General features: G+C 40.7%; 1 protein-coding gene across 3 annotated transcripts in view; it reads left to right on the plus strand.

Annotated features, from left to right (window-relative positions):
* Positions 1-15082, plus strand: part of SUCLG2 (succinate-CoA ligase GDP-forming subunit beta) — a 378288-nt gene that overhangs the window by 38061 nt on the left and 325145 nt on the right. For all 3 annotated transcript variants that reach the window (XM_054504644.2, XM_045861999.3, XM_064593921.1), the window contains exon 2: positions 11967-12108. In XM_054504644.2, coding sequence (XP_054360619.1) covers positions 11967-12108 — 142 coding nt within the window. The remainder of the gene's footprint in view (positions 1-11966; positions 12109-15082) is intronic.

Genomic DNA, 15082 nt, shown 5'->3' on the forward strand with positions numbered 1-15082 from the left:
GACTATTCTTAGAATCTTAAACCCCCTTTAATTACCAGAGAGACTCTTTGGTAACAGAATTCATTGGAGTGAATTGAAGAAATCACACATGCATACACATGCATGTGCGTGCGCGCACACACACACACACACATTTTTATGGGATGAAACAGACATAATTTTCAGGACATAACTCCCAGAGTTATTCATTTTTGCCATAAGTGAGCAAAAGCCAGATTTTTATGAACATAAAACTGTCCTGAGACCAAGGCACTTGGCCGAAACCTTAGGCAGTCCATAGACGAAAACCAGTGTCTACTACCCCTTCCCTGAGCTCACGTGTTCTACAAAGATGCGGTATTGGTGTGCTGGAAGGGCAGTGCCTAAGCATGTGGATGGACTCTTCACGCTGGCTTGTCGAGCAAGGCGCTGCCGGCTTGGTAGCAGGTGTAGTAATGCCTCGAGGCCTTAGTTACTCATCATGAGCTCTTGGCCTGCCATGATCTCAGGGTTCTTCCAGATCTTATTTTCTGTTTTTTTCTGATTGAAATTGTATTTTATACCTTATTTTTTTCATTTTATCGATTAGTAAATCCATCTTTATGGAATTGTATAGTTACTAAATTTATTACACTAAGTGTACAATTATTTTTATTTAGAGAAAAAGCAGAATATTGAGATTAATGTCATAGTCATCCGTGTGTCCAGGATGAAGAAGTTTTAAATATTGCTGTTTTCTTGTATTTGCTCAGATCATTTTTAGTAAAAGATGTAAAGCGTAACTGATAATGCTGAAGTCTCTTGGTGCCCCTTCCTCAAACCCATAGCCCTCTCTGACTCTCTAACAGAGTTACTATCCTAAAGTTGACATGTCACCTTCTAAACTTTGGCTATGACAACTTGTATATGTAGACGAGGAAAACACTTTTTCCTTTTACTCATCTTAGGTTCATTGGCCAAGGTCCTGCAAATGAGTCTACTAAATGACAGAGTAACTAGAGAAAAAGAAACAAGTTTATTAATAGGTACACATTCCCCTGGGAAAACTCACTAATCCGTGACTCAAAGGGGTAGTCAGAACTTGGGTCTATGTCACATCTTAATACAAGAACAGTAAATTTGCAGAGAAGTGCTAAGCCAAAGGAAAAGGACTTTGAGCTCCTAGGGGCAACAAACTGTAGGAAGGGAAATCTAGGGGAATGCTAATGGAAGATAAGGATTGGTAAAGTTTGTTATAGTGACTCCTATGATGCTGTCTCTGGACTAAGAGTGTAGACTTACGTCCCGTGATTAAGAATCATCCTGCCCTTTTGGGTGGAGGGAGAAGGGGAGCAGAGAGTTTTTCTTGTGTCTGCTTTTCTGGTATCCTCAGCTCAAAATAATCTTTATGCCTGCCTGCCTTCCCTCCTTCCTCCCTCCCTCTCTCCCTCCCTGCCGTCCTTCCTCCTACATGGTGTTTCTTTAATCAAGGGAGGCCTTGTGTTTTCTCCTTGGAAAGAAGCTGCAGATGGGCCAGTGTAGCAAGATAGGGCTAAAGCAGGGCAGTTTGCATGTTGCCCACTGGAATTAATAGTAAATAATGGAAGATGGTTGTAAGATCAAAAACCCAGAAGCTCTGATGTGGTGGAATGATGTATGGGACTCTCAAAAATTAAGCATGATGCAAAGGTCAGTTTGGGCAGAAAATCCAAGGTTAAGATTGTTGCTAAGGAAATGCTTCTTTTTTAGCTAGCAGGTATATAAAATTCACTAGGTTCATATGAACTGTGTCAAGTGTGTGTCTGTGTGTGTGTTTGTATCTAATACTAGATTCCCCTTTACTTTAAAGCCCACATGTAATTCATGAGTAAGCTTTGCTTCATCACCAAACTATATCCCAAACCCCTTCATTTCTCGGTTTCTACCTCCACTGTCTGTGCTTCTCTGTTATTTAGTTGAGGGTCTGCAAACTGGCCTGCCAGCCAAAACTGTTTCTGCAGACAAAGCTTTACTGGAACACAGCCATGCCTATTCATTTATATATTATCTCTGCCTGCTTTATGCGACAAAGTTGGAGTTGCAGCAGAGACTCTCTGGCCTCAAAGCCAGATTTACTATTTGGCTCTTTACTCTTTACTATTTCTCTTCTGCTGTTTATAGAAAAAGGTGGCTGACTCTGGGCTGGTTTAACACAGCTCTTGTAACTGGTTCCCTTCTCTACACAGAAGAAAACAGAGTGACTTTTCCAAAATGTGAACTCATTCTCACTCCCCTGCTTAAAACTCTGAGTGAATAAAATCTAAACTCTGGACCGCAGCTTCCAAGCACCTTCATGGTCTGGTCCCTGCTTCCCTCTCTCCTCCTCTCTGACCTAGTCTCCCCTAGCTCCTGCCCCTACTAACCCTTTCCTGCCACAGGGCCTTGGACCATGCCTGCTAGGTTTCTCCCCAGCTTCTTCATGTGCCTGTCTCCTTTCTGTCTTCAGGTCTTTGCGCAGATGGCATTTGCTCCCAGGTCACCTCACAGTGTGCCCTTTGCCTCCATAATTCCTCATGTGTGTTATTTCCTCCAGAGCACTTCCCACTCTGTCAGTACATTCTCCCCTTCTGTGTTCATGTTCTTCTCCCCTGCCTCCCCTCCTAGGACCTAAGCTCTGTGACAGCAAAAGACCTTGTCTGTGCTGATGACCAGTAGACCTTATATTATGACCGTATTATAAATGCCCAGTGGAGAACTGTTCAAATAAATGAACAAAGTACAGATTCTGCCGGTTTCCCTGGTAGGAGCATGTATATGTTTACTCTACCTTAATTTGTTTTCTTTCTTCATGTAAATAAATCCTGCCCACTTCTGTTCACAATATAAAATTCAGGTGACTTTCCTCTGCAACATAGTCGACCTAGCACCCTCTACACTAGGGGATGGGCAGGCATTTTCGAAATGATGCTGTTCACTATTTTTAGTGCCTTTTATACATTTGTTTCTGCTGTTGTGTTAATATGCTAATGTTTATCAAGGTTGTATTTTTTTCCCTCCCCTTCTTTCTTGCTGCTTGCAGAGCCGCAGTACAGAGTTATGGAATGAACTCTCCTTTGGGCATTTGTCCTTACTACAAAGAGTTTTACATTTCTTTGCTCCTTAAAAAAACAGGCTGCTTTTCTGCTGAACCTAGGATAAAAAGAACAAGGCGGTATCTCTGAGAATCTTAATTCTTTTGACTTAGTGAAACCCATCTAGGAGCCTTTCATTCAGAGCTTCCCATTTTTCCCTCCAGCCTCATATTCAGGACAGCTCCTTACCTTCCTGCACTGAAATCTGTACACCACCTCCTGTTTCTCCTGCGGCCCCATTCATTGCTCAGGACCCACTTTTGTGGACTGGGGGTGGGGGGAGGGGGCATTCACCGTTAGTGTTTCACTGAAGAGCAGACTGTGGAGTCAGGCACACCTGCATTCGAAAATGGCCCTGCCTCTAAACGTCTCTTAGTCTTAGCAACACTTCGCTTCTCTGAGCCTTACTTTGTCCATCTGTACAATGGGCTTCTATCAGTTTCTTCCTTGTAGGGCTGTTGGGAGAATTAAATGAGGTAATGCTTGTCAAGTGTATAGTAGAATTTCTGTAACTTCATGGCCCTGCTGCATGTCAGCTAGGATTCGGTTTGGTTTAAAAATAGAAGATTTTGTCAGGGTACCCCAAGAAGCATTAATCCTAATCATAAACACTATGATCCAGTTTCTGGATGGTCTGCAAGTTGAACTTTCATTTCCTTCCTGGTAGGACAGGTTATTTATTTTTAACAGATGCTGCCCCCTCCTTACTGTGGGGTCTTCAGGCAGACGGGTGTGTTGCTGTCAGAGACACAGTGTCCGAGGAGCAGAAGCGGCCTGGGCTCCTCGTCTGATCTGAGTCTGCTCTTGTATAAAGGAGAGCCTAACTCTTGTTCCTCTTCATCAGGAAACTTGACTTTGCTTCTCCAGCCCCCGGCTCTCGAGAAGCCGCACATTCCGTCCGCACCGTTTGTTGCGGGGCCCCCCGTCTGTTAACTCTCACTGTGTCTGCTGCCTTGTCTTCCCTCCTTTTACATGGAACACTGTATTTTTAGGCTGGGAGTGGCAGTGTGGTTTTTGTCTGTGTCCTTCCAAGTCTTTTTTATTGATTTGGATTCACAGACTGACTCCCCCCAAAATAATCAATCAATCAGTCAATCATTTGGAATAATAGAAAGCCCATGGGTTTTTTAGACTTTGATTCAAATCCTGAATCACTTATCCGGCTGAGTAGCCTTAGACAAGTTACTTAATCTCTCTGACCCTCACATTTGCTCATTTGTGAGGTGGGAGTTACCCTGGCTCAGATGAGATGGGAAGTCAAGGTACTTAGCTCAAATGGCACATTTTCATTTGCTTACTAAGTGTGAGCTTTGGTCCTTCCTTTTGTAAATTACTGCCCTTTCTTTTTCTGTGACTGTTGAGTGATTTAAGTATAGAGATTTCACTATTAGAGTTTAAAAATACTTCCCCAGATGCATTTAAAGCAAACAGCAGGACACTGTGAGCACTTCTTTATCATTTATGGGATCACCTACTATTTTTATTTTAGGGATTGTTCACTGTCTCCATGTTATACTTTCTCTCCCCCTTTGTACTTCTGCATTAAAGAATAATGGCAAAACATTCTTTTGAGTACTTACGGTCTGTTGGGCACTATTCCAGGAGATTTGCACATATTACTTACTTAACCCTCAGAGCAGCCTATGAGGATGGGCCTGTTAGTTTCCTCCATTTTGTAAGTGATCATGGTCTCCCTGTGCACCTGCTAGAGCATACAAACTCAGCCACAGAGCACTAAGTAATTGGTTAATCCATTTCCTTACACGGTGCAAAGTGGGGGTCACCTAAATGGAGAAGCGTCAGGAGCATTCCAGTTCTAGATAAAAAGGATGCTGTATTTCCAAAGGTGACTCAAAATAAAGGCCCCCCACTTTAGCCCGAACATCCAGTAAACTGTAACAAAGTGTCTGTACCCAGGTTCCTATGCTTTCTTCCACATCTGACGTCATTTTTTTCTTTTCCATAGGCTTAGGCTTCTAACACGATGTTGCTTTTCTTTGTCTGTGTTTTTAGCATGTTGTCTTTCTGAAGGAGGAGTTGATAGAATTGCATCCAGGATTAAACAGAAAAGTACCATTATTATTATTATTAGGATTATATTAACAGGATTCCACTGAATCTCTTATACAGAGTGATAGTGAAGTGGCATCTTCATCAGAGCCTGTTTTAAGCAAGCAGGTCTTTTATTTTGTGATACCCATATCGAGACACATTGAGTTATATCTGTCTTTTCATGTGCACCAACACGTTTATTTGAAGCTTAACTATTTCCTAGGTAACGTGACTAAGGTAGATTTATGGGTGCTAATTTACATACAGAATAACATTGGCAAAAACTAAAATATAACAAACACATACCAACTTTTGGCCTGCCACAGCCCACTGAGCATCTGCCTTTCTTGCCATGCTTGCAACGAAAGGGGAATATATTTTCCTCTGAGTTTATAGCTAATTCCTTGTTTGTATTCCACTGTCGTCATTGCTGTTGAGAGCTTGAAATGAGGTTTAAGAGCCTCTTCCTATCTCACAGCAGGAGTTTATATTAGGGGTAGTCATTCTATGTAACAGAGAATGCGTGCCTTTGCCCTCCCCCCTTCCTTGATTTCACACCACATTTGGAGAATTCTGCTGCCTTGATGAAGTAAGGGTGCAAGCCCTTCATTTCCAAGACAAGTTAATAGATGCTCCAGGCTGTGCAGTTGGGTTAAAGCCTAGGTTTGATTACTTCCTCTCAATGTTGTTTCTAAATAGATTGATTTTCATTGCACAAATAATAAATGAATGTTTTTCTATGAGAATTGTCTTAAAAATTATAGATTAGGGTAAATCTCCCTTTAATTGCCATATTTCTGGTCTGTCCTCTTCAAGTTTACTGGCATGAGGTTGGTGAACTTCACTTGGACCTTTCCCTGTACACGTACTTATACCTATACCTGTTCTTAAAAGATAGAGAATGTTGCTTTGTGTGTGGACATGTGTGTCAGACATATAAATGTTATTCTACTTTAAATATTGAAAGAAGTTGGCTGTTTTCTTTCAGTAATATGCCTTGGAGAACAATCAATGTTAGGACGTTCATACTTACCAGTCTAGGCTAGTCAATGAGGCGATTACAAGTTATTCCCAAGATCTCAGTGGTAAGCACATCAAAGGTTTATTTCTCATTCATGCAAATGTGGGTCTGGTGACTCCAGGGCCAAGGCAGCAGTCTTTTCAGTAAATCAGTAATCCAGGCTGCTTCAACCCTGTCACTTTACCCTCTCCGCATGTGGCTCCCAGGACCTCGCAGCCAAGGAAAAGGGTCCTGGAGGGTTGTATGTGGTTGCTTAAGAGTTTTGGCACCCTACCTACAAAAGAACTGAGGATGTAGGGACCACATACTGGGTGCTATTGTGTTGCTACAGATATTTTGAATGCTTCATATTGTTAGAATGCATTGTGGTTTGTTCAGCCTATTTCCTATTTGCTGGGCATCTAGATTACCGTCCAACTTTATTCTTTATTATACACAACACTGTACACAAGATCCTGGTACATATCCCTAGTGCATGTTTCGCTAGGTTAAGCACCCAAAGGGAGACGTTCCAGTTCAGAACGTTGAACAGTGGTTGTTTGAGTTTTCATCAGTGCTGTCAGATTGGTTTTGAAGGTGGTCACACTGGTGTTCTCTTTGCATGGGTAGTGTGTGGGGAAGGCGCATTTCACCATACCTTCACCAGTAACATCATGAAACCTTCATTTTTGTTTTAATTTCTATTATCCTGGTTACTAGTGGGTCCACAGCTCTTCCTAAGACTCGACTCTGCTACCTTCCTGAGGGAAGAAGCTTTGCTGTGGAGCATATCAGGCTGCGTGCAGAAAGACCGAGGGGGCGCGCAGAGCCAGTGGGCAGATGTGGCTCACCGAGTCTCCCTTTGGGGGGCGCCCAGCTCAATGACATTTTCTCTACTCCCTTTATTGATTTTTCTCCTCCTATGCTGCTATTTCAGTAATCTCTACACCTCTAATTTTAAAACCATGGGGCGAAGGATGATTTCTCGGTCGTGTCATTTTTTTCTCTGTAGCTGTCTAATTTTGTGCTTTGAGTTTTCTTATGAATTTTTGCCTGCTTAGTCATTGTCTTTTTATCTCTTGGCTCTCTTTGTCTTTCCCCTCATTTTTCATTCTTTTTCTTCTGCCTCTGCTCCCTTGTTCCCACAGGCCCTTAAATCCTTATGCCGTGCTTTTCTTTTAAGCTGTATTTCCCACTTCCATCCAAGCTTGGAAATGCTTGCTCCAGCGAAGAAACATGGAAGGGAAGGGAGCCCTGGAAAGGTCAGCATGAACATCCAGATGGAACTCACCCCAGGTGCCCACCCACCCCAGCTGTTTTGAGAACATGATGCTGTTCCTAATATGGTCACTTGCCAAAATCTGTATGAAAGGACAGAAAATGGGGATTAGTCTAGTTTTCCTCCTGCCTCTGGCTCACTAGAAGATCCTTAGGCAGGTAACTTCCCATCTTTAGGCCCCAAGTTTCCTGACGGTAAAATGAGGTTGGTCCCCACTAGTCTTTCCATACTCTGGAACCCCAGTATAGGAAACATGTGATTGCCTGAGAAATTGCCTCGGAGTGGGGTCCCAAAGTCACCTTCATAAGTGGGCCACTGCCATTGCCCTTCCACTCCTTGAAGGGGGCACCTTCAGGCTCTGTGGAGCACCAGGTTGTTTAATAGATTTAACAGGGGGAGACAGTTACTGACAAAGGTGTTAGAACTCTTGGCAGGCGAAGAGGGACTGGGAAGGCAACCCAGAGGATGGCAACAAAAGGAATCCTCTGTGAGCCTGAGGGGTGGAAGGAGGTGGTGTTATCAGAGTCTGGGGCCAGCTGATGAGTGCAGGAGTCTTGGTGGGGCAGACAGTGGAAGCTAGAATTACGGAGGAAGGGCTTTCTGGGGGGACCTGAAGCCTGACTCAGAAAGAGGAAGAAGAAGCCTGATGTCTTCTTCTCACTGTTCAGTCTCTGAATGGGGTCTCAAATTTAGGCAGAAGTCAGTTGGCAAAGAGCTTGGGTATTGACCTGAAGGCAAATGGGCAAGTAACTGGCAGAAAGTATTGAAAGGTACTGGGTCAAATGGTCCTTAAACTCTTTCCATTGCTCACATTCCGGAGTACATGAATTCCCTGGGAAGATACAAGTCTAGGGTTTTAACAGGTAGCTCTTCCTATGAGTTCAAATAAACTGCTTCTACCATTCTAGTGTCTTAGGACATCTCCACCTCCCTACCTCCCTCCCAAAGTCTGAAGCAGTTACATTTTTCCTAACAAGCACTGTGCCGGCATTTCATGAGAATTCCATTCCTGGCAGACTTCTGGCTTTTTGAGGAGAAGAACACAATCTCACTATCCCGGTCTCAGTCTTTATCACCAAGGGGACTCTGGGAATGTGGTGGGACCATAATATAAACACAGGGGGCCAACATATGACTCAGTGGATCAACAGTGTGGATTAGAGAAATTTTGCTGCTTGACAGCTGCCTGTGATCTTTGGCCAGTGACTTAACCCTCAGCCTGGGTTTCCTGATCTGTAAGATGGTTTTATTAGTCAAGATGCTACAGATAGGCTAGGCTCTGCCACAGTCAGAAGTATTCTCCAGAATCTCAGTGGCTGGAAATCCACAAAGGTTTATTTTTCATTACGCATTCATTGTGAGTGACCTGGGAGTGTGTCTGTCTTCACTGTGACCCCTGACTGATAGGTTAGCTGCCAACATAAATATTCCCATTCCCCATGTCGAGAGAGAGAACTTAGGGGGAGAAACGTTGGTAATCAAATGTTTGTCCACATGAGTTACACCATATATATTCATGATTTATTGACCAGAACTAGTTACACAGCTGCACCTAACTTCATCTAAGGCAGGGAGGTATCTAGAAGGAAGAAGGCTAGCGGTATTGGTTGGTTTGCATTAACAACAGTTGCAGAGAGAAATAATAATACTTCACTTTTCACAATGGTTTTGACTGTTAGATAACATGAGTGCTTAGTAGAATGCCTAGCACATGGTCAGTGCTCCATAATAGGAGAGGAATCTATTCTAAAATATTACTGCTTTTATGATTTAGCAGTTGATTACATTTCCAGCATACTTGACACCATCCACTTAGTAAATTTCTCTCCTTTTTTTCTTCCCCCTGAAAATGCAGTTAGACTTAACCTTTTCCTCTCTGGGTATACCACAGATTCTTAGTAAATGCAGTTGAATTGATGAAGTTTTAGACCCAGCCATGAACCCTACTCTTCTGAGCTTAGGTTTAACAAAGGTAGATGATTATTCTGTAAGATGATTGTGGAGTGATAGCTTGGGTATCTGCAGTGGCTTGGAACTATGTTCACTGTGTTAGTTTTCAATTTAAGAACAACAGACTTTAAGCAGGCTTTCATCTGAGTCAATGCAGAAACGGTCAATCTGTATTATATGTCTATGAAGCTGGTCTTTGGATCAATTGCAATTAGTTTGCAGCAGATTGCATTAACATATCCAAAATTAATACGGCCAGTATTCTAATAAAAAGGAATTGACCAGACCACACTGTTTTTAGTGGCTGTTTTTAGTCTCTCACATGCTCTTTTCAAACTGTAGTTCTTTTTTTCTTCTTCTGTTAATGGCTTATGTGTCAACATAAACTTAATCTATTGATCCTTCCCCATCTGCCTTTTAAAAGTGGTCCTAGAATATAGTAAATATCTCATGCTTAATCTTTTCTTTCATTAGGAAGCTTTTACTAAATGCCTGAAACTTGAATTTTTCTTGGTACATTTGTTGTACGATGTGTTAAGACTTAAGTCAATGAGTATGTTTGTGTGATATTTTGTGTTTTTCAAATTACTAATGTTTCATCAAGACTTAAAAATTCAGAAGATTAACAAATCATAAACAGTTAATAAATCATACAGTATATGATGTGAGCATAGCTTGTCTGATAATTTATTTTGACTCCAATATTATTTATTTCTAAAGATGAAGTGTAGATAACTTCAACATTTAAAACATCATTACCAGTGTTCGGAAGGCTGGAACAGAGAGATTTCTTTAGGTTCGATTATGTTGAGGTTTGAGTTTTTACGAGTGTGTGTAGATTATTATTATTTTTTTAAGGTCTGAAGAACTTTTACTTTTCTATCTTCAGAGAAAGTTTAGAGAAAGTCACTTTCTGGAAATGAAAAATTACCTGTAGTTGAGAACAAAAGGACAAAGGCCCGCCTTATTCATTTGGCCATCTAACTAGTATTTTCCAAATGCCAAGCACCATCACATTCTTCTTTAAAATACAAAGAAGTTGAAGACACTCTCTGCCCTTGAGTAAAATCCAGTTTAGTTTTAAGGTTCTGGAGCCTTCTTGGAATGTCCCTGTTCCAGAAGAGATCCATGAATGCATTGTAGCTTGGAGATTCCAGAAGAAAGCGCCATTTTAAGGACACATTTGAGGTCCTGAAACCTAATGGTTCCATGTTGTAAAGCCCTGTGGACCTGTTAATGGTCTGTGTGATACTGTCTTGGCCATCCACCAAGGCCATTGACAGAAACCACTAGGAAGCGTGTCAGGTGATTTTCTTCCACCAATCTTGTGATCAAGTTGTGTGACTGATTTTTTAGTTTGTGCATTAATGGCATTGTTATCTTACCTATTGTGAGTAGTGTGTGTGTGTTTGTTTTTGCATCGTGACTCATGGTTGGAAATGAGCTTAAACTAGGTATATTCATTTTTTTCTCTTTTAAAAATGGGGTGTATAGATTTGATCAGGAATGATTTTGGTTTTACTGAATAAAATGAGAAGAATTTATTTGTTCATGTTGTTCTGCTCTTTGATTACTTTCTTTCAGCACAGATTAAGAACTAACTGATAGTACATATTGGAAAACCACTTCTACATGATGCTTAAAGTTACTTTAATACACAAGTTGCAGTTTTTAGGAAGTAGTTTAATTAATGATGATTGTTTCAGATTACGATCCTCAAATTTGGTGTGTGAAAAAGATAATATCATTAAACACATAATGACTGTGCCTAGCTTCTATTAAAAACTATGGTAAAGAAGTAGATTAATCTGTGGCTTGTCAAACCTCAAAGTGTTAAAAATATTTCTGAGATACCTTACAATGATTAACGATGTGCACACAGTTATTAAAATAATGCTATGAGCTTTATTTGGGTTGGCAATGGGGGGAGGCATATCCTATATAATGGGGGGAGGCATATCCTATAGAATTAACGTTTTGTTTTTTGTTTTTTAAAGATTTTATTTATTTATTTGACAGAGAGAGACACAGCGAGAGGGGGAACACAAGCAGGGGGAGTGGGAGAGGGAGAAGCAGGCTTCCTGCGGAGCAGGGAGCCTGATGCGGGGCTCGATCCCGGGACCCTGTGATCATGACCTGAGCTGAAGGCAGACGCTTAACGACTGAGCCACCCAGGCGCCCTGAGTTCTTAACGTTTTTAAAAATAACCTTTTATTCTTAAATACTTACAGACTCATAGGGAACTGCAAATGAAGTGCAACAGTCCTATGTACCCTTCCCCCTCTTGCCCTCATGTTGACATCTTACTTAGTTTCAGTTCAGTGTCAAAGCTAGGATATTGACATTGGCACATTCTTGTTAACTTGAGGATAGACCCTATTCAGTTCTCACCATTTCTTTAAACCTGCATCCATTTGTTGTGTGTGTAGTTGTCCTTAACATTTTTGATTAGAAAAACAAGCATGAAGAATTTGTAGTTTTGTTTTTTTCCTTTTAAAAAAAACCTCTGTTGCTGATTGTCATTTGAGGGTACCTGTAAGACTGGCTACATGTGTTGCCTGTTATTTTTCTTGTTATTTTTAAGTGTTCTTACCTCTCTCTCTCTCAATTTCTCTAGGCAGTTCAGTTAACCCTGCGAAGATGGCTGAACCTGCAGGAATACCAGAGCAAGAAACTGATGTCTGACCACGGAGTCAGAGTTCAAAGATTCTTTGTAGCAGACACTGCAAAGGAAGCTCTGGAGGCTGCTAAGAAACTAAGTAAGCTAATTCACAACAGGTGAAATAACACTTGCCCAAATTAGTGACCTCACAGGTAGCAGTGAACCAGTAGGTAAATTTCTTTGTAGTGGGTTATACTAATGGCGACAGATACGATGGAGAGCTTTTGAATTATAAAGGCTAAAAAGCCCAATTAGGAAAACTTGGTTCTTTTTTACAAGATAGCAGGGTATGGGATGTCACTCTGTAATTTTTCTGAATTTTTCCACCACTGTTTCACTTGGTTCTCTTGATCTGTGGGTTAGTGGCTGGGAGAAATAAGGGTGAATAGTTTAGAGTGTCAAAGAGAAGCCCACAGCAAGGTAAGGCAGGAAAAATGGTTGGCATCCTTATTTAAGCCTCTAGAACATGAAGAAATTTCTCTCTGAGTGACTGGAGCGTGCATGCATTTGGAAGCCAGGCTGACTTTGCATCGGGGTTTTGCCCTCCCATTTACCAGCTCTGTAACTTTGTATAAGTGCCTTCCTTTTTGTGCTTCAGTTTCCTTATCTAGAAATCAAAGCTACTGTGTTATCCTCCAAGTGCTGTTGTGAGCCTTTAAGGGAGACTATACATTGATATGTGGTAGAAAATCTACCTTATTTCCCAATTATAGATTGAGAAATTAGGAATCAGATCCAGCTGTTTTTTCCACGAATATTCCTTCTAGTGGTATTCAGACTCTCTTACTGTCAGTCTGGTTTAGCACTGTCCAGTAGAAATAGAACGTGAGCCACATAAGTAACAATGTTCTAGGTCATATTAAGAGAACTAAAAAGAAATGGGTGAAATTAATTTTAGTAATATATTTTGTTTACCCCAGTATATCTCACCCCAGTATATCCAAACTATTGTCATTTCAACATGTAATTAATGTAAAAGAATTATCAGTGGGATTGTGTACATCTGGTTTCTGTCCTGCTCTTGAGGAATCTGGTTTGTATTTTACATTTCCAGTGCATCTCCTTTCACACTAGCCACATTTCAGGTGCTCAATGGATACATGGGGCTAGTGGCTACCATATTGGACAGCATAGATCTGGACACTGGAAGGAAGTACATGTGTATTCTTTGCCTGCAGCTTTGGAGAGTGGTGGCTTCCCACCAGAAATAAAGAATGGAGCATCTGCTAACTGCCCTTGCCAGGCAGCTGTAGCAAAAGTTTGAGAGTGCAAGATAGAGGCGGGCTCCATTTTCAATCTCCTAATTTTCTATGCTCTTTTAAGAGTAAGGAATGAGGTACTTCAGCTAGTAATTGTTCTTTTATCTCCCTTACAGAGTTCCACCAGATGCTTATATGCCAGATCCTTTCTATGTTATGTCAGTTGAAATGCATGTTTATTCTTCCCTTCAACAAATATTTATTGATTGTCAGCCACATGTATTAGGCACCATGGCTACAGCTGTGGAAGATAAGCAAGCCCTCTTTCTTTTCAGAACTTACATTCTAGAAGGAAATTAATTTGTGATTTTCAGATGCTCAATGTAGAAATTGAGAGTGACTTATAGTTTAAGAAATAGAAATTGGTTTCATTTTCAAAAACTATCAAAATTGGTTTTCATGGTGGAAAAAAAATGGTAAAATTCAACCAACACCTAGATGAGAGCTCCTCTGTGCATTGTGGGAATAGACTCAGTAAACGTTAGTATTCCGACCATTTTACATGAAAGGGTCATTTTTGTTTTATACTCCTGTGGTTTAGGGAATGGGTAATGAGAACAAAGAAATGTGAAGTTCAAGTCGGTCTTTGGTCTTCATTTTCCCCATTATTTCCACAAATGTGCTGACATACTAGTATTCCAGGTCCAAGGGTCCCTCAGGGAATTCTGGAAGCCACCTGATTACTATCCCTTCCCCAGTTAGGCATACCACAACAGAGAGGGCTTATCTTTCAGATTTCCAATGGAGATTTTTGGGCTTACTAAACTAATTGACTTCTTGGTCACTGGTTTGTTTTATAAGCATTTATTCAGCCACTGCCTTGTGGTTGGGCATTGTATACTGTGTTTGTAAGACAGAATTTTTGCTTTGCTGGAATTATAACAAGGTGGCATTTATATACTGGGGCCTGAGTGAAGGCAGGGAAAGATACAGGCAATAAAGCAAGTTTAAATAGAAGTAAAGTTAAAAACATTAAAATAAACTTTTCAAAAAGCCATTTTGGTTCTTGAGGAGGGGTTTTAAGAAAATCAAAGTGGATAAAAGGATTGAGATTGACCCAGCTGTGTCTGTACCTTGGCCCGTGCTACCTGTGATACTCATTTAAGTGGTGTGGCCATAGGAGTGCTTCTCCGATCCTGTTTAGAGCGAAAGGGAATTTAGAGCACTAATCCAAGCCCCCCATTTCCTGAATGAATGAGTCAGCCTTCTCTTACTCACTGAGGAGTTTTGGAGGAAGAAGGTCTCCTCTGGCTTTTGTTGTATAATAGACAGTTTTGATCAGAGGGAATATTTAAAGTATTGGAAGAAGAGATGGTACCAAGTCTAGTTGGTTAAAAATGAAATGAGTAGATTGTAAATATAAAAGTCACTGAGATTGGCTAGAGAGAGAAAAACAAGAAAAATCTGGCAAAACTTCACAGCATTGACTTGCTTGTTGCTACAATATAGACAAGAACCAATAGCACAAGTTTTATTAAATAGATTTGAAGTTAAGGTTAAAGCTGGATGACATGTATATCTGATTGCCCTGAAAACGGAACATCTACTCTACAATTATATTTTAAAGGAGAAAAATTACAGAGAAGGACAATATACTTAACATATGGTAAGTGTTATATAAGAGTTTAGTGCTACCATCATCATCATTATCAGCATATGATTCCAAGATATTCACGGCTGTCATGATTCAAATTTATAGACAAATCAGAGATGTGAGAATCAGTATTTTCTGGATCATGTGTTAAGAGAGTTCATTTTTTAATTTGAGAAGTTTGTAAATGATTGAAATGTATTTGTTTACCTTTCTACTTT

Source organism: Mirounga angustirostris, unplaced genomic scaffold, assembly GCF_029215605.1.
Source record: "Mirounga angustirostris isolate CCGP_5_RB_7025 unplaced genomic scaffold, mMirAng1.0.hap1 SCAF_1, whole genome shotgun sequence".
NCBI classification, from domain to species: Eukaryota; Metazoa; Chordata; class Mammalia; order Carnivora; family Phocidae; genus Mirounga; species Mirounga angustirostris.